General features: G+C 34.6%; 1 protein-coding gene across 9 annotated transcripts in view; it reads left to right on the plus strand.

The window, feature by feature from the left end:
- Positions 1 to 20,550, plus strand: part of DMXL1 (Dmx like 1) — a 77,557-nt gene that overhangs the window by 10,816 nt on the left and 46,191 nt on the right. For 7 of the 9 annotated variants that reach the window (XM_080637794.1, XM_080637786.1, XM_080637787.1 and 4 more), the window contains exons 3-15: positions 2,676 to 2,753; positions 4,725 to 4,803; positions 5,397 to 5,529; positions 7,908 to 7,974; positions 9,573 to 9,748; positions 10,899 to 11,088; positions 12,691 to 12,859; positions 16,003 to 16,215; positions 16,832 to 17,085; positions 17,178 to 17,862; positions 18,402 to 18,523; positions 18,996 to 19,085; positions 19,392 to 19,494. In XM_080637794.1, coding sequence (XP_080493920.1) covers positions 2,676 to 2,753; positions 4,725 to 4,803; positions 5,397 to 5,529; positions 7,908 to 7,974; positions 9,573 to 9,748; positions 10,899 to 11,088; positions 12,691 to 12,859; positions 16,003 to 16,215; positions 16,832 to 17,085; positions 17,178 to 17,862; positions 18,402 to 18,523; positions 18,996 to 19,085; positions 19,392 to 19,494 — 2,359 coding nt within the window. Of the gene's footprint in view, positions 1 to 2,675; positions 2,754 to 4,724; positions 4,804 to 5,396; positions 5,530 to 7,907; positions 7,975 to 9,572; positions 9,749 to 10,898; positions 11,089 to 11,555; positions 11,708 to 12,690; positions 12,860 to 16,002; positions 16,216 to 16,831; positions 17,086 to 17,177; positions 17,863 to 18,401; positions 18,524 to 18,995; positions 19,086 to 19,391; positions 19,495 to 20,550 lie in introns of those variants that run through there. The other 2 variants (XM_080637789.1, XM_080637790.1) reach the window with 2 other exon arrangements.

The raw sequence follows: 20,550 nt of genomic DNA on the forward strand, positions 1-20,550 counted from the left end.
GTGAAGCTACTTTGAAGTAACAGCAGCTTGGAAGTTCATGTATCACCCATCTCTCCCCTGGCTTTGAAGGGTGGGGGGCAAATGGTGCCATCTTTTCTGTTACCGGTCTGTTTTTTGAGATAAACTTAACTATCTGTCTCCAAAAAGGAGATGAGGGGAGAAAAAATGGATGAAAACTTTTAATCATCCCAAGAATGCATGTATGAATATATTTATATTTACATGTGTTTATATGTGTATGCATATGAACTTTTTAAAAAGTGTCCCATAGATTTGCAAGGACTAATTTCACAAACAGGTCAATTTAATCTTAGGCCACTGAATCCAGTCTCTTGCTTCTGGTTTTAGGCAGCTTGGTAATGAAAACTTCTTTGTAAGTGGGTGCAGTACTTGATCTCCTCCCAGAGAGTGTAAGCCTCTTTGTGCTTCCTCTAGTGAATGTAAGAATTAAGGTCAAAACTTTTAATCATAACCTGACAAAACTTTAATTGTTTTCATGGTTTGGCTTGTAGAAATAGCTAAGGGGTGCAAGAATGTGGTCCTTCAGATAATTTGAAATGTTTAATAAAAATTGATTGTATTTGACTGCTGACAGCAGTGTTACTATGTATATAAGGTGTTTTCTTTATGGAACAAACTATTTTACTAATGTCAAAGGAAAATGTAGGTATAATTAAAAATTTCATGCTAATAAGATACCTGTATAAAGTTGGTAGGTAAAACCAGTAAGCTTGCTAAATTATTCGTTTTTAAATAAAGACTTGGTTTTTTGTTTGTTTTCTCAGAACTACTAATTATTTTGAGTATTGAAAGCTCAGCTTTGAATCCAGGGTTTAAAATTTCATTAATTATACTGCAGGGGATTATTTTTGTTATGTGTTTCTGGGTTTTTGTTTGTTTTTCGTTGGGTTTTCTTTCTTTTTTGTGTGTTTTGTTGTAATTGATGGTGGTTTTTTGTTGTTTGGTTTTTTTAGTACACAGTCTGTAGGTTCTTTTCAAAGGAACTGTGATTGATTTTTCCACTGTTCAGTAGTGAGTAATAATGTATCTTAGTATGAGTTACAGATATTTTGATGAATGAGAAATTCTGAGAGTTTCTGCGCAATGTTGAGGTGTAGTGGAGAAAAACATAAGTGTATCAAGAAATGATTTGGATTATACGAAAACTTTATGAAATAAGAACCTGAAGCTGCTAGTTATATTCTTGGTTTGGACAGAGTGGTGAGGATGAACAATGTTGTTGCCCCTAGGACTCATTCTTATACAGTGGTGCAAGGGCTAGTCATTAAATAGTTTGGGTTGGAAGGGACCTTTAAAGATGATTTAGTCCCACCCTGCCATAAATCATGTTGCTTAAAGCCCCATTTGACCTGACCTGAAACACTGCTGGGGATGGGGCAGCCACAGCTTCACTGGGCAACCTGCTGCAGGTAGTTTGGAAATTTCTTCAACACACAAATTTGCATTATTCTTTTTGGCAGGATGCTGTTCAGTGAGGGCTGGCTTGAGTAACTGTATCATTATGGAAGCCTGTGGAAACATTCAGAGGGTAGCTGATGCTCTGGACACTACTAGTTTAGTAATTCTGCAGGCTGATGTTAGTTTGCGTTAAAAACCCACTTAACAATAAAAACTGAAGAACTGTCCATGCTTGGAAGAAAGGAAAAATCTAATCAATATGAGTTTACATAAACTCCTTGCTATTGGGATGTGAAATAGAATTATCAGAAAAGTGAGGTAAAGAGAATCAGAGAGGGCAAGTATTAGTCTGAGATGTAAAGTATCTTCAGGCATTTTGCAATTATGACAAAATTATTCTTGGCATTTTTGGGCCATGCTGGTGTTCAGGTTGTTACTGTAATAGAAATTTATTTAACTATAATTTTTAATGCAGAGGATTTCTCTTGAAGCTACAGATCTGTGGATTTTAGAATCTGTATGGATCTGTACATTTATACAGATCATGTACATCAGTAGTTAATGGATCCATAAATAATAACAACTTAGGTATGGCCGTATTGTGGTCTTTAAGATTCACTTGGATTGTTTTGACCTTTCTTTTAAGCTTGCTTTTTATACAGATATCTTGAGATAAAATACTCTTAATTTTCTCTTAATGCAGCTTTTGGGTGACTGATACCACTGGTGGAATAAGACTTTGAAATACCAATTAAAGCTGACTATGCTGCAACTTTTTTTGAAGTATTTTGCATTGGCATTCAGTAGTTTTCCTGTTTTGCAGCTCTCTGCATTGGGTGTTTAGCTTGCATAGCTTGAGTCTTGAATTAACTTTTTATAATGTAGCATGTTCTCAGGCCAGGGAACAAAAGTACCCTAAATCAATGTTGATTCCATTTTTGAGAACGTGAACTTTGCAGACTCCTTTGATTATTTACCTAATTAAATGTGGAAATAATATTGATAGTAGATCTAACTTTGAAAAAGTAAAATAAAAAAAAAAAGCTCATATCCACTTTCAGTAGTTCACCAGGACTAATGTGTAAATAAAGAATTGTATTTTTATCATCAATACAAGGGAGTATGGATGTGAGCTTCAGATGTATTTAAAAGGAGGATTAAGAGTAGAATCAACAATTTGCAGTACTTTCTTGTTTGTTCTATGGTTTATTTTTTCTCTGTTTGTATATATACATATAAATATGAATTTGCTTTAGATTGCAGCTTCTTATGGAGAAGTGATTTGTATCTTTGAGCCAGTTAGCCTCGTGAAGCAGAACAGTGGTAATCGTAATGTAAGTAATTCATCACTTTTTAATTAATTTGCTTAGTTATGAAGCTTTATTTTTTCTGGTTTGCTTTAAAGTTGAAGATTGATTTGATGTCTTCTAATGCTAAAATAAAATTGAAAGGTAAGGTGGCCCTTGGAAAGTAAAAATGATAGGAGGGAGGCAGACATGTTATTTGAAATGTTCTTTAAAGAAATAGATTTTGCTATAATGCTTCATATTACTGATTTAGCTAACTCTGTAATTCATAACTGAAATATTCCAGAGCCTAAAAAAGTGGGCACTTTTTGAACCATCCTGTGTAGCCTGATGTGTTTTACAGTCCTTATTTTAACTTCGGTTTATGAAACTGCATAATTTTGGTCAAATCTGTAACAGTTTCAAAAATTCTATGTTTTGTTTTTTTTTTTTTTGAATATCTGACCAAATGCTTGCTTATGCTTCAGTATTATAATAGTGAATGAGAGTAGTGATTTTTCTCTTGATTGTATGGCTTAGTTTCGCTGACAGGAGTTTAGTAAATTAGTGGCTAGAATCTTGATTTCTGGCTAATAGTTTGATTTAAAGCAAATTATTTAACCATGCTGCTTACAGGGAAAAGATTAATAATTAGAAGTGTTGGAGTCTAATTAAAGTCAATTTGATGATAGGAAAGCTTTGATGATAGTTGACCCCTGCACGTGTTTGGTGTCTCCTTTTGTACTAATAAATTGTTTATGGAGCCTTATAGTGGATTCCCTTCTCTATAGTAACCAGTCATAGCTCAGTCATATGGTTGCTGGTGTACCTGTAAACCAGCTATATTTTGTGTATTAATTAAATAGCTGGTATTGAATATATGTAATAATTTATACCACTGGAAAGCAGTGGAATAAAATAATGGTTAAATGTGACAACCTATGCTCATATGAAATTTTCAGAAGTACTGTTCTCTCTTTTTATCATTGGAGCCACTTAATCCATGCTGAATGTTTTTCTCTATGGTAAACTACACTTATCCTTGAACTTCGTTAGTGTAGTAACTGTAAGCAGTAGGGGAAGCACTCTCCACCCATTATTTGCTTTTAAATATTTATAATTGAAGTACTGTGTTACTTCATTCTCACAGTTAACCTCTATGCAATAATTTCCAACAGATTTAGATTGTTGTAAGATTCTCTGTTTCCAATTACTAGAATGTTCAGGATCTTATCTGGAGGTAGTTATTACTGTTTTCTACTAAACTTCTGAAAGATTTAGTTGTTATATTTTAACTTTTACATCTCTTGGCTTGATATTTTTGGAGTGGGGGATGATTACTTTAAAAATGTCTGTATTTGTGAATTAAGAAACATTTTGGCTCTTTGTATTATTTCCAGTAATGATTTCAGTTTCTCTTATAATTCAAGGCATCAAAACTTTGCAATCTATTATGAAAAAAAAACAGATAAATATTTTGTGAATTTAGTCCTCAGCTTGTTCCAGTGAATGAAGAAATGATGCAAAATCTGTAGACTGTCCTGTCTATTGAAGAACAAGGGGGGAGGGAAGTATCATATGTTATCTTGGCCTTATAGAAAGCCTTTAATTCAACAATACTGCTGGTATCAAACATCAAGTATATTTAGTGTACTTAATTTTTGATAATTTCTTTTTTTTTTAAAAAAAAAAGAACCCAGATTTCCTCTTAAAAAAAAAAAAAATCTCTGATTCTGGTGATGATTTTACATACTGATTTATATTTTTTAATTTTTATTTTTTCTAGCTATATTTTTCAAACAAAAAGTTAGAAACTTCTATTTTTATGGTCAGATTAATGGAAAGCTGCTTTGTTTAAAAATCAGAAGTAATCAATTTTTATTAGATAATTGGTAATTTATTTTAAACACATCTTTCCTAAAAATTGGAGGATGCAGTGGAGATGTACTTTTGCTATTATAAAAAAGGAAGGGAAGGAAGTGTTTTCATATTAATGTTTGTGAATGCTTAACATTTCAGACATTACATTATCAGTGGCAGAAGAATGCTCAAATCTTACTGGAAGCCATAGCACATAATCTAACATGGGATCCCACAGGTGAGAATTGAATAAAAGAAACATGAACTTGATATAGCAACTAATTTTTTATTTAAATTTCACTGTCCTTTGGGTACAAGGTGTTCTCTATAATTCTAAGACAAAACAAAAAACTTGAGTGAAATCTACCTTTTGTTTCTTGTTATAGGAAAGCCAAAATATTAGGTGCTTCTGCGTAAGGTCTTAATTGATTATCCTAATCTCATCAGTATTTAATGTTTAAAAACATGGTTTAAGCAGTGAAGTATTTTTTGTGAAAGAGTGATGTCTACAATAGTTCTAGGTGTTTTGTATAGAGGATAGCTACTTTGAAAATTTACTTAATTTTCACATTTTGAACTGTAGGTGTTCAAATCAAAATGTCTTACATGAGAATATCTTCTTGCAAGGTTGAACTGATCTATATTGGTTAGAGAAATGTGTAAAAGGCACACTGCTATTGCAGTAACTTTACTATACAAAAGATGTTAATATCGGGTGTGTTTTGTTCTGCAGTTTCAGCTTTGAAAAACTGCTTGTTTTCCTCTTCTGTCATAGAAGTCTGTATTTTGCTACTTATCTTGTAGTTACATTGTTAAAAACATTTCTTCTAGGCACTCGCCTTTTGACTGGTTCCAGTTACCTTCAGCTTTGGTCCAATGTTCCTTTGGAAAACCCTTCTGACAATGACAATACTGAAAGAACAGATGTTGGACTTGGTGAATGGAGGTGTATCTGGCAGTGCAAGTAAGCAACTTCTTTAAAGACATGTAATTCCTTTTTTCTTGCTGATTTGTGCCTTTCAGATGAAATATTTAATGTTGTTAGGTTGAATTCCTTAGTATACTGTTACTTAATAGTATTTATTGGCAGTGATAAACTTGAATCATATTGCCCTTGAATACATTTCTTTCCTTTCAGCTGGTTTTGGGGATATTTTATGTTCTTAGGCAGTTCTTCAGTTACACTGAAACGCTAGTAAATTACTGAGGGAAGGCTGCTATTGTCCCCATAGGCTTTGTTGCCTGTACAAGATGTAAAGTGAAAGCTGCATATTTCAAAATTATTATACTTGCAGGACTAATTGAAAGAAACTTCCTTCTATGTCCAGTGTAATGCACCTTTCTTTCTCACATATCTCTCCCCTTACATACATATTTTACTTTTTCTGTGTTTATTCTGGATATTTGGAACTGTCATGCAAAGATGGATGTATTCTGCTTTCCTGCACCTTTGAATGCTCTTTTTGTATGGATGTAGATTTTAATCTTTGTGTCTGTGTATTGGTGTATTCAGAAGAGTTTTAATTTAGTACTTTATAAGAATTTAAATCACCGTCCTTCCTGCCGTAGGAAGACTTTCCTAGTACATTAGGTGCACTGTTCACTTCAGATCACTGTACTTTATGGCAATTTCCTGAAAGAAATCTCCCAATGTGGCTGGCTGGGTGGGAGATCCTTACTTGAAATTATTCTTTATGAAGCACTTAGCATTGCTTAGGCAGTTCTCTGGATGTATTTAAAAAAAATTAGGCAAAAAAAACCCCAACCAAAAACCAACATGCACACACCCAACCAACCAACACCCCCCCCCGCCAAAAAAAAAAAAAAAAAAAAAAAAAAAAAAAAAGACAACCACTAAAGCCAAAGCACCTTTTTGTAATCCTTTGGTTGTTGCTTTTTCTGTGTACACTAACATTTACCAAGGATGTGTTTTAAATCCCAAGATCCTCCAAATGACAACTGAAAAGATCTCCTTTGAATACAGTGAACTTTCTAAATAAAAAAAAGTTGAAGACTTACTCAATTTATTGAGTCACCTTTGGACTGTCATCTCTCAGCCTAATAAAAGGAGGAGTCAGCCTGTAGATCGAATGCAATGACAATCTGGGACTGTGATAGCAGTGGTCAGGATCATACAGATACTGCTTTTCCTCTGTCCGTTCAATAATATGTTTTGCATCTGTATCATAAACCTTACAGAAAGCTTCACAGCTCTCTGCCTGTTTCCATCTCTCAAACTCTTTTATGGAGGAAAGAGGACTGAGTGTTTTATACTTTGAATTAGTAGTTCTTGTAAAGGGTCAACAGCACTTGCTTTGTCTGTTTATGTCTGTATGTCTTCTGGCACTTGTAGTTCAGTTACATTTAGAATGGGCTTTTCTTAAGGAAGAGTTTCGAAGATTGTGATCTTGCAGTACTAGCCTTTGCCAGAGTAACTTGTGATGTCTGAAGGAGGCATTCCCAGTTGTCTTCACATTGGCTTTATTAGGAGGATCTTGCTGAAAGTTAGCTGGAAATTTACTTTGTTTGTTGCATAGCTTTTGTAATTGACTTCCTGCTGTTACAGCACGCTAAATACATCATGCTCTTTAATGATCTGATGGCTTAATTCTTCGTGAATGTTAGGCCTTACATGATACACATGTTTAATGAATTCAGGATGAAAATGTACACTTCATTTGTGCTGCGCAATTAAATTCTTGTATGTTTTTGCTGCCATTAATGAGTTTGTCAGTTAAGCAATAGCTCAGTACTTCAAAACCTGTAAAAGGATATAATTTATTGTATTTCCAAGGAAAGTAAAACACAACAAAAATGAACCACATACTTAGCTGAGATTATTTTGATGTGGCATCTTTTACCAGTGTGACCATTTATGTAAAAATTACTTTCAGATACTTCTAACCACATTATTATTTTTACACCTTTTGGGCTTTTTGAGTTAGAACTGTAGGAAGTATGAGAAACTGAGGTATTTTTCAAATAAGTTGGAGGATAATATGGGACAACAGAAGTCACTTTGAAATCCAAACGATTGTGAAGTGGAAGTAGAGAGCATATCTGTGCACAGTGTAATCTGTTAGCAGCTATTTTTCTCTTATGATGTTTTGGAATATGGGATATTATGGTGTCTTTAGCTACAGGTTTCTTGTTTTCACTTTTTTCTGGTGACCGCAGCCGTATGTTGGACAGAGGTTTGCCTTTTAGTCCTTCTGGAATTTGTTAATAGACACTTACATATAGGAATTTAAACACTTTCATGAGTTCAAGAGGGAAAAACTGTTTAGATTTCTAAAAAAGTTCCTGAAACTTATTTTCTATTTTTAATTCTTTATTTCATAGAACTGCTTCTCAAGTTTGTTTAATGAAATTCTCACCAGATGGGGAGTTTTTTGCTACTGCTGGAAAGGTAAGGATTTTCTTCTAATTGTTTTGTACTAATTCAGGTAAGCTATTAAAGCAAACAGACAAAGTAAAACCACTTTCATGTTTTGGTTTGGTTTTTTTTTTTTTTTAAATCTTTTTAGTGAATTTATGTATATATGTGTGTATATATATATATATTGTTTTGGTTTTGGGGTTTGGTTTTTTTTTTTCAGTATTTCCAGTAATCCCTCTGTGCATCTTTATGTTTTGGTAAAAAAGAATCTGTGAGAAAGGTGGTTCGGGGGGACACGACCCAATAAATATTCAGTACTGATTAAAAATGGCTATTTTAAAGCTGTTAGTACCAAATTATAAGACATCAGAAAGGGAAGAGTTTTGTGAATGGGAGAGATCAGTGGATGAGCTCAGTGCTGGATATCTTTCTAATGAGAAAATATATTTGGTATTTCACTACTATGACATTGTTAATCAAAATTAGCTCTTTACTGTGTGTAAATATATCTGTGTGCCTGTTTGTGTACATAGACATTCATATTCATATTGTGTACATAGACGTTCACATTCCTCTTCATAGGTGTATTTGTGGCCAATGTTATGGATTACTTTTATTAAAAGAGAAAAGTGATTTGTCATTGTTGGTGATAAATACTATGTATTTTACTTTTTTTTAGTGGGTCTGAGTTGATATTTATTTTAAAAGTCAAGTTTTAAAGGATTTTAATGTCATAATATGATTAAATAATAGAAAAAGTTAATCTGTAAATAACTTCTGTGGGGTAATACATTTGCAGAGTTTTTGACTGGAATGCCTTATGTTCTGTTTTGTTTTCTTACACTATAAACTCATGGAAAGCACAATTACTATATAAGTAGGAATAAGTAGAAAGAATTACTAAGTAGGAAATCAGTGATGGATATTTTTACCCTAAACGAGTAAGTTAATTACATGCCTCCAGAATCTTCAAAATGCATCTTTTTAAAATTTTTTTGGTCAGCAAAACAACTCTTCCTTCCACCCAGCAGGGTCATGTTAAACATACCCAGGTCAATACAATATTTCAGTACCATTCATATTCAATAGTTTGATCAACAACTTGCAAATCTGGATTAATTTATCTGGTGCTTAAACACATAAGGATAGGGACACTAGAAATGGGATTTTTTCAACTTATGTACATGTATGTTTACGAAAAGCAGGCTGAGTAGTACTGAGCTTGATTTTTTGAGATAGATATGTCTTTGACCTGTGTATTCCTAAACACTTAAATTTATATATGTATGTTTCGGTGGTTTTCTGTCAAAGTACAATTAGTTGAATTAACATTGGGATACTAGTCAAGCCAGTACAGCCTGCATTTTTGTGGTTGAAACTGGCAGCTGATCAGAAGAAGCAAAATCAAATCAAAGTTAGTAATGACAAGAGATATTAAAATTAAACTCTGCTACTGTATTTTGTTTAAGATCAAGTTTTGAAGTTCTACTTATGAATTGACTTCTTGTCATCAGAAAAGTAGTTTACGTAGAAGAAAAACAAAACCACAGAAGATGTACCCAGAAATACCTGAAGTGCATCATATTCTTATGCAAGGTAGTCTTATTTACTGTCTTTTTCTTTCCCAGGATGATTGTCTCGTGAAGGTATGGTACAATACAGACAGCTGGCGATCAGCCATAACACCACCTGGTGCAAGTCCAGAAAAACATGCAAAAGAAGTTGATTTTTCATTTGTTTATTTGGCTCATCCTCGATCAGTAAATGCATTTTCATGGAGGAAGACCAGTAAATTCATGCCACGGTCAGTAGTTCTAAGAACCTGATTCTGTGTACAGTCAACAGTCACACAAGTTATGTGTATGGCTTACTTCGATTAATAATTGAGTTTGCATAGTTTGTAGGTTGGTTGTGTGTTTATATAATTCTGGCACACTGAAGTTCTTGAGAACATTGTAAGCACTCTCTTACCTGGGGAGGAACTGGAAAGATAGAGTCCCACAGACTGGTTTAGAGATTGGAGTAAATATAAAACTGGCTTTTGCAAAATTATCTCTTTGCATCTTTTTCATTGCACTTAAGTGACTATTTGTGCATTTTGATCCCAGCTTGTTTGTTTTTCTGTCCTAATGGAATCAGAACAATTCAAAAGTCCTGTCACTTTACATCATCTTTCTTAAACATTCAAATAATTCTGTCTTTTTATTTATTTCTCTACCTAGTACAAAACCAGTCCTTGATCACAAACAGTATCTGGAACTTGAATTAAAGTGATCATTTGGAACTGATATTTTCAGTTTCATTTCCGCCCTTCCCCCTGCCCCAAGAATTCCTAGATTATTTGTCTCATACTGTTTTCACCAGTAATTGTAATCTCAAATGAAGTTGCATTAGGAATTTTGTGCCCTGCAGCCAACCATCCTTTTGCTGTATTCTTTGATATAGTAGTAATTTGAATTCTGTACGTCTTTGTGTGCTTGACCAAATGGAGAAAAGTTTTAAATTTGGTTGTTGTATTTCTGATATTACCTTGGTTTCTCCATTTTGGATATATAATTTCTAAATTCTGTATAGCTGTAAGATCTGGGGAATTGAGAACAGGAATCCAGAATACAATTAGCTTTTTATGTGAAGACCTTTAAAAAGAACAGCATACATTCTGCTATTCCAGCTTTGACTAATTCTGTAAATTGAAATCAGTGATTTGATGTAGCACAGTTGTGTAATGAAGTTTGAGGTAATTTATATTCAGATACTTGAATAAATACGAAAGCCTTTTGTACATAATTTGTTTTCTGAAGAATGTATTGTTGAGTTTTTCTTTCCTTAATATCTTTAAGTTACTTGGTGCAATTCTGAAAGGTGGTAATGGAAAACTGTTTGGAACTGTTGCTTTATTTTGATGCTATGTGATAGTAAGCAGCTTCTTCACACCTTAAATTTTCTTTCATTAGTGGTGCTGTCTGCAATGTACTTCTGACTTGCTGTAAGGATAATGTTTGTCGTATCTGGGCAGAGACTTTGTTACCCAATGATAGTCTGTTGAATGGGGGAGGATACAACAATTGGAGTGAAGCAGCAAACTTCACAAGTAACTTCAAGAGAAATACTTCAAGTAAGGAAAAAGTGCAAAATGCCTTAGAGGTAAGAAGTGAAAATGAATGATGAGAATGCATACATGCAATTTTACAGCAACATGCAGTTTTAGCCAGGATTGTAATTAGTAACTCACATGGAGCATAAGCTGAAATCCTTTATACCATAGACATAAGTTGAAATCCTTTATACCGTAGACATGCTTAGCATGTTACAAAACAGTGAATTTAATTGAAATCTTCCTTTGGAAGGTTAAACTGACAGCTATCCTACTGAGTTTTCAGATAGGAAGACACACTGCTCTTGCATCCCTGCTGCCCATTTTGCCCTGGTGACTGAAACTAAGTGCTTTGCAATATCTAGTTCAAAGTGCTTTGCAGTATCTAGTTCAAAGAGCTAGGAACAGTCTGGAGCATATGCTATGGGTTATGTGAAACATACTAATGATGCTGCCTTAAAATGTATGTTAGGGGCTCATTTGCTACCTTGGAGAACATTCCACAACTTCAGTCTTCTGCAATTGGAAGAACAGATAAGATGGAGGGAAGACAGCCTCTGTTGCCTTACTGCTGTAGTCCTCAAGCAGAGTGGACTGCTCACAAGCTGTATTTAAGGCAAATGGTCCTTACCAGTTGATGTTTTCTAACCAATGGGAAGCAGGGGGAAGGTAAAGCATTAGTGATATCCTACAAAGCTGTGTAGAGAGGATGTGAACATTGTGCTTTTATCTTAACGCAGTGATGTATTTAGCATGCTCATGGTGCTTTCTTAGCATATGTGGTATAGATTAAAAAATATGACAGGTTGAAAGGCACAATGCAGCAAAGAAAAATATTCAAAGGAGGGAGAGGAAAGGAAGTTGAAGACAGTTCTGTGTTCCTGTTGAAAATAAGAGAACTAATAATTACAGAAAAATGAGGAAAACTTTTTCACATGAGCATGCTGCGGTAAGATGCAAATGACAACAAGTGAAAAGGAATGCCAAGAGTGTAATACATCTTTAATATAAATTGTGTACCTTCTTGTGCCTTTTGGTACCTGTATAGATAACTACAGCACAATGGGCTTGAACTGTGCAGTGTATGAAGAGAGACTTTTCAATACTGGGATAGTCTTAAAAATTGAATAGTATTTTTTAGTTGGAAATATGTATTTGCATACAAGGAGGAAGACCTTAAAACTCAGTGGGCCCTTATGATGGGGGTGGAAATACTGATCTAATTTGATCCAAAGGACTGATCCAGTTTTTTAGTCTTTGAAGTGAGATTCCGTAGATTTGCTGCTTTGTTTGTTCAGAATCTTAAATAAGCATGATATGCTTAAATAAGCATGTGTATGGAACACAATAGTATTTTCCGTTTAAGTATAAAAACTGTATGAATATTGTTTGCTCACTGAAATAATGAAACAATTACTATGTCAAGGGACTGTATAGATCTTCATAAATGAATCTGAAGGCACTGGTATCTCTACTGCAGACACAACTTGAACAGTGTGATTTTTGCTAGAAACTCCACTGATGCTTTGAAGTAGCTTTTAAAATGGAAAAAAAAAAATAGTCATTCATTAGTACCTAGAAAACTACTTGCATTGGAAATCTGCTTTTTCTTTTTGAAAGGAATTTTTAATGACATCTTATTCTTCATGCAGTTAAACCTGAGGCACTTCCGACGAGGAAGGAGGAGAACAGGTGCTGTTGTAGCACATACTGGATATGCTCCACATCAGCGAGATGCCCATGAAGTTCACAGGAACGTCCTTCCTCATGCAAATGCACTTTGTCATTTCCATATTGCTGCTAGTATCAATCCAGCCACAGGTAAGCAATGTGGTAAATCCTTGCTAAAGGGTAAGCTATGATTTCTGCTAGGTCTGTGTTGTCTGTGTAAGCTCAATGGGCTCAGATGTATTTGTACTGTATTTACATGATCATGCAAAATTACTAGCATGTTGATTTAATACATGAAAGGACTATGGTAATGAAGTGGTTTGAATAGATTTCCTCTATAGTAATCCTGTCTTTCATTTTTGCTCATCTTTAAACTGTTAATTCACAGTGGTCTGAGATGCAGAAGGCTAAATATCTGTAACTGGAGCTACAGATTTACTAGGAATTGTGTGTCATAGTAGGAGCACACTGATAAATCAAAAATTTCCATGTTTCTGAAAATGAGTACCTGACCCAAAGTGTCTGAAGTAACTTTACATCCCTGTGCTTCTGTTCTGTGTCTGAGCCAAGCAAAACATGCCTTTATCTTGTCTTCCATAAATTGTAATATTTTCTTGCACTCACGGAATAGGTTGATAGGCATTAAGGAGTAACTAGAGGGATATTAATATTTCTGTCTTCATGATCATTTGGGTATGCTGAAAATGAAATGCATGTCTGCTTATTGAAAAACTGAACAGAAATGCAATATTGAATGGCCTTTTGTTTAGTTTTTACTGTTGTGATGTGATTTTTCAGTGTCTAGACTTAATGAACAAATACGATGAAACCCTTTTCTTAAACTAGTTAAACTCTGTCTTACAGTATTTTGAAATTATTTTTTTGTTCCTACTTAGCCTTGTTTGAAAGGCCAGTTTTGACCGAAAGGCATTCATGGTTAGTTCATATTTGTAGCTGTGTAGTCTTTGGTATGATTAAAAAGAATCATTGGTTTCCATTACCATTTCTGAGCTAAGCAAGCTGTAAACACTTTGTCCTGTAAGAGTAGAGTTACTCTTCACCTTTCTTAGTTTTGGTTCATGTTGCTGTTAACAGATGTGACTAGAGTCACAGCTAGCCTATGAGAAGGAAATTTCTTGCTGTTTTGTGCCGTCCCATCTATAATTTTACATAATAACCAAGTAAATTTCAATTTTGCTTTTAATAGGCTTTGCAATATAAATGCCCAACAGCAAACTCACAGAAATTTTGGAAGAGTGGTAAAAGTTTTTTCCTAGATGTCATCACTTGTGTTTGGCCTTTCAATCTTGTATTCTTTCTGTGTTACCTCTGTTAATATTATCTAGCTTGATGCTTGGTCTTTAACTCAGTAGGTAGAAGGATAACAGGTTATTTTTTAATGCATGACCTCTGTTCTAAGTGACTTTAGTATCTTAAATCTTAATTTGAAGAAGTGTTTTCCCTTACAGCCACTTAGTTAAGTACCTCAGTCTAACCAGATTCTCTAAGTAGTCCCTTTAGTTTGCTGTTTTGAAATGAAATTGTGTCTGAAAACCTAATTGGTTTTTGTTTAATTTGAAGCAAATTGGTTTATGATCTGTTACTTGAAAATTTGCCCTTATTACAACAGTGATTAATAAAAATTAAGGTCAAAGCAGCTTTATCTCTCATTCACTTCTCTTTCAGAAGAAGAATAATGTGGTCATATGTAACAAAAAATGTCTAATTTTTATTTGGTTTGTGTTCTGTTGCTCATTTTGAAACATTTTCTTATAGCAACAAAATCCTTGAGACCTTCTTTTATACCAGAGTGTTATTTAAACTGGTATTCAGTTTAAGGTGCAGTTCAGTGAAAGGAATAAACACTGGTTGTTAGGGCAAAATTATCTCTAGGTGAATCCAGACAAAGTCATTGACTGTAGAAAATGTTGAAAAGAAAATATTGACTAAGAAAACTTAAGAGTTTTCTGGGAAGAGTGTGATTTATGAAGCAAAAAGGAATTCACTAAGAATTTTGTCCAGAGCTGAGGATCAGTTAGAATTTGGTAGTTTTGTGGTAGGAGTATGGGGAAGAACAAGTTGTTTTTATTTTAGTGACCTTTTGATATATACTCAAAGAACATAGATTTATAATCTGATCTGAAAAGTCATCTTTCCAGCTCATCATCTTATTCATGTTTACTTTAGCTTCATCTTCCAAAGAGATATCAACAGAGTTCTTCCTTTCAGGTTCTGTTATTGTCAAATGCATTATGACATTTTTGAGGCTGATATTGATTGGTCTCTTTAGGAAGACAGACTGCATTTCTTATATACTCTGTGCTCTTCTTGCTCCCTTCTCCTACTATGTCCCTTTACCACAACAAAATTGCTGCTAGTCCTGGTGGTCTTCTATATTTGTGTTCTTAGTTATCATTTTCTTAGGCTAGACTGGAGGCTAAGTAATTCAAAGCCATCACTGTCTTTGGAAAAAAACCCCAAACAAACCAGGTTTTAAGTAAAAAGTATTTTGTCTCTCAGGGCATGGGATTTTATGCTTCATAAATAGGGGCAGAAGGAAATAAAAATATGCACGAAATCTTCTTGATGGGAATTAAATACAGGTTGAGCTTTTGGCATGTTGCTGTATGGCTCATTTAAAGAAATCGCAGTAAATCACGTAGCTTCCACCCGTAACTTAGATGTTACTCTGCAGCAGTCGGATACTAGGTTCTGCACTTAACTGTGCAATTATTGCTTTATTTTTCATGGCCATATGGGACACCAGCTAGCCTCACAAGGCAATGTAAAAGAATAATGGAATATGTAGGAATCAGAAATCCTGTCTTTATGTGATCATCTGGTCAGTGTACTGGTTTTTGCTAGTGTAAGCCCTGTCATATGTGGTCCTTGATTGCAGTGTATACCTCCTGCAGCCTCTGTTGTGTACTAAATGTTGTGAAATTATGCTTTTATTATTTGGTTCATACTGAGCTGTAGTGGCAAAATACAAGGTAAATTAACCTGTACAACAGTATTAGATCATGAAAACATAACAGTGCAGGCCCACAATGTAATCCTAATGTAAACATCCCAAAGAGCCTTCCTGTGGAACTTTTCTTGTGGTAGAAGTTGCACAATTTAATACTGAAGGGAGATGATGTTGATGAAAGGAAAGACAAGTGGCAATACACTTAGTATGTATTTTTCATGGTAGGGTTTCTGCTTAAGAAAATAAAATTCTCTAAAATTGCTTTTTTGACCAAACTACTTGGTTTTAAAAAATGTAATTTTTTTTTTTCCTTTTTTTGTAGATATTCCTCTACTCCCTTCTATAACATCTCTGAGTCTTGGTGAAAATGAAGAAACAAGTGGACCTTTTGTTGTGCACTGGCTGAACAATAAAGAACTTCATTTTACCTTATCCATGGAAGTATTTTTGCAGCAACTTAAAAAGAGTTTTGAGCATCATTCCCCTGAGACTAACACTGAGGAATCTAATCAAATGGATGGCAGATCAGAAGAAGGTAAAAGTCTTATCATACACATAGGCTTTCATTTTACAAAGCAACTTGTCATGTAAGAATGCAGATTACAGTAGCATTTCTTTCTGTTTCCTTTCGTTACGCTAGAAGTACCCAGGTGACTTTAAAAATCTATCTAGAAATTATTAATCCGTTTATGGTTGTTCCTTAGATTTTGAGTTTATCATGGTGGAAACTATTATTTACTTAAGCTGGCACTCAGGCATTTGCATGAAAGTATGTTTTTTCTTAATATTAAGGAAGTAGGTACAACCTTAGAAGTAAGTCTTTTTTTATACTAATGTACACCTAATTTAAATAGCTTTAGTGTATAACATAATATGGAGATGATTGCTTTTGTTCTGCCTGTGCATGCAAAAATTTGCATAAAATGGGGAAAAATCGAAGTATTAAAGCACAATATAAACTGTTTTGGTTTCTTAGTCATTGACTAAGGTCCACTAGAGGATTTCTAGTTAAAACTTTAATTATTTTTAAATTGTGCTTTTATGAGTGGTTTGCAAAGGCCCTGAAAGATGCTTCAGTGCCTGAATAACATTGCTTGCTATGTTTATGCTTTTGAATATAATATTTACATATATGTCTGTGTGTGTTCTAGAAGTTAATGAAAATGGAGATGAACAAAAAAAAGGAAACCAAGAAAAGAAGGATCTGGGTGATGAGAAAACTGCAAATTCAAGCTTGGTTCCTTTATCTTCTGCTATTATTGATCATGAAATTGAAATACTACTTTCTGAATGGAGTAAAAATGCTGACATGCTCTTCAGTATACATCCGATGGATGGTTCACTGCTGGTATGGCATGTGGACTGGCTAGATGAATACCAGCCTGGCATGTTTCGCCAGGTGCAGGTACTTTATTTTTGCATCAGTTATGCATCACTATTCAGTGAGAAGTGTGATGTGAAAATAACTTATTCTTTCTCTTTTTCTTAAAATTCCAGGTGTCATTTGTCTCAAGAATTCCTGTTGCATTTCCGACGGGTGATGCAAACTCTCTTTGCAGAAGCATAGTGATGTACGCTTGTACCAAGAATGTCGACTTAGCTATCCAGCAAGGCAAACAAAAGCCTCCTGGCCTTACACGATCTTCATCTATGCTTATCTCTTCTGGACACAGTAAATCCACCAACAGTTTAAAACTAAGTATCTTCACACCTAATGTTATGATGATTTCCAAACATGCAGATGGGTCATTGAACCAGTGGCTTGTGAGTTTTGCTGAGGAATCTGCTTTTTCAACTGTACTCAGTATTTCACATAAATCCCGATATTGTGGTCACCGTTTTCATCTTAATGACTTGGCTTGCCACTCAGTATTACCACTGCTGCTTACAACCTCACATCACAATGCTCTAATTTCACCAGATATTGAGAATGCAAAACAGGCAAATGATTTTTTAAAGTCTCAGGAGTCACCAGTAAGATTTCAAAGTAGAGGCAATGCAAATGTAACATCCCAGGATCCCAATGCAGTTTACAGTGAACTTATTCTTTGGAGAGTTGACCCTGTTGGGCCTTTGTCCTTTTCTGGTGGAGTTTCTGAACTTGCTCGGATCAATTCTCTCCATGTTTCGGCTTTTTCTAATGTTGCATGGCTGCCCACACTTATACCCAGCTACTGCCTTGGTGAGTTCCGTTTCCTGATTTGTGAAGTGTTCTAGAATAAGAGTAATATAAGCTTATAATGCTATTAAATAGATAATGTAGATATATTTGAATATATTGGAAAAATGTAAAGCACGATCCTTTTATTTCACAAATTTCCAAGCAGCTGATACTTGGAGATTGTTTATTCCTGTATGAAGAATTGCTGTGGTGTTCTGCCTTCTTTTATGTAGTTGATGTTTTAGGAGCTAATGCAGTAAAATTCTTAGATGCTGGGGCATACTTCAGAGCGTGTTGAACACTTAAAAGCTGAGGTAGATTTTGCTCTGGTTTGCAGAGGGGATTCTTATTTTCCTTTCATATACTTCAGTTTGGTTGCTGAATGTAGCAGTAAACTTTGTAGTTCTTGGTACTGAACAGAAATTAACAAGAGAGAATTCAAGAGAGAATTTTTCTTATGCTACGTTGTTTTCTTTCATAATACCAAAATTGCCTTTTACAAAAAAAAAGGTAAGTTGGTGTTTGAATATTTGAGCACTTTTTGAATTCCTGTTTTTCAGGTGCGTACTGTAATTCTCCAAGTGCCTGCTTTGTGGCTAGCGATGGACAGCATTTGAGATTATATCAAGCTGTAATAGATGCTAAGAAACTTTTGTGTGAGCTCTCCAATCCAGAAATTTCGGTTAGTGAAAAGCTGTCTCAAGTTTTTGGAGGTTGGAACCTTATTTAGTAGCACTACTTTCAGACTTGTTGGTAATTGACTAAACTGGCTGCTAAGCATTTCATGGATTGTGGTGGGTTATTTCTGCTTGTAAAAACAGATATGATAAATACCTCTGAAATACTTGCAGTGTGCAACAAACTGTGTTTGCATGTCCATTCTAAGGAAAAGTTAAGAGGACAAAGCAGTTTGAGGAAAGGACAACTGCTGAATGCTAGTCTTTCCAGATGTTCTCGTCACCTTTCAGCCACTGAAACCAAATGTGGCTCTTGATAAAATTGGGGATTTACCTGTGTCCCTGATAGATTGCAAACAGTGTGTATTTAATGCTTTAGTTAATGTTTTTAATGATGTTGCACCTACCTAGCATGCTGTGCCACAGAAATTCACAAAACTGAGTTAACAAGACCACTCCCTGACTCTTTTTGGACAGAAATATGTTGGTGAAGTTTTTAACATCGTAAGTCAGCAATCTACAGCTCGCCCAGGATGTATCATTGAACTGGATGCCATCACAGAGCTAGTAAGATCTTTTTCTGTGCTGATTTTATACCATAATTGGCCTGGTTGAAAGGTATTAATAATAAAGACTATACCTGTAACCCTTAATCAGGAAAAGATGAGGTATTTAAAAATTGATACTAACATATTCTTGCTTTTGGTTTCATAGTACCTGTAAATGAAAAGAATGGGAGTAATGATGGTGCATTTTCTTGAGAAATCTTCCATTGATATGTTCAAATTACCAAGCTAAAAGTTTCCATTTTAGACAGCTCTATTTAGTATACTCCATGATGTTCACTCCTTGTGTATGTTTTAATTTTCTTAGCATGGCAGGAAAACACAGTTATTCCATGTTTTTCAAGAAGACTTCATCTTAAGTAACCAGGAGAAGGAAATACCTGAAAAGAAGACCAATTCATCAGACTCTGGTAAAGAAATCTTTTTCTTGGAACACTGAAGACAAAGTAGTATTATTTTTTTTTTTTTAATCCCACAAAGGAAAAAGAACTTGCTATATAGCTTTCAGCCTTTTAAGGTCAAATACTCTGAGTTCTTTATATACTAAAGGAGAAAATCTGGTCTAGTGAAACTCGTGGGTGTTTCACTTCCTTTGAGTAATGTGCAACCAAATTTTAGATTAAGTAGCTTAAGTCGTGAAACACCCATCGTGTGCTGTATTAGACATTCCACTGCTGATACTTTTCTTACAGGCGGGGGAAGGGGTTTTAAATGTAGATCCTGTAGTTGTAGGGTATGACATAGAAAAGCTTATTGCGTTCTTTCATAATAGATGTTCATTCTTTATATCAGCTAAATACAGCTCTTCAGGCCTTGTGTGGTATAATAAAATGCTTCAAAACATAACTATAAAATACAATCTGTGAATAGTGTGTGGATGGGCAGGTCTGAATTGCTGTGGAATAAATTACAGTTTTCCTTGATGGAGAGTGTCAGGGATGGTAGTATATGGGCATCTCCATTTTGTTTTGTTCTGTTCCAATGAAATAATGTGAAAAAATTGGTTGGAATAAAGTTTGTGATGCCAAGTCATCTGTAATAGTGAAAGGAATGCTAAATAAAACAAGCAGATTTGTGCAACAGTGTCAGAATGTTGCATAATAACTTGGTACACAATTTTTGTTAGAAGGGAGACACCTAGTGAAATACTGCCTGCACTGTATATTCATAGAAGTAAATTCTGAATGATTTGGAGTAATGGCAATAATCTATGCAAATGTCAACTCAACTCTTAGTAGAAGTCAAAACCATAAATGGGTTGTTGAAAAATAGGATCAAATAGAGAACAAAAAGAAGTGTTACTCTGCAGCATAAATTTGTTGTACGTTTGCATCTTGAGTATGAGATACAGAAAGGACTTTAAGAAAAATATTGAAGCGGTTTGGCCTTAGAAAAGGGCTACTGTATTCATCTGTATGTGTTCTAAATGTCTGCATGGGTTGCTGCTGTGTAAGAAATAGGGCTAA

Source organism: Psittacula echo (assembly GCF_963264785.1).
Source record: "Psittacula echo genome assembly, chromosome: Z".
NCBI lineage: Eukaryota > Metazoa > Chordata > Aves > Psittaciformes > Psittacidae > Psittacula > Psittacula echo.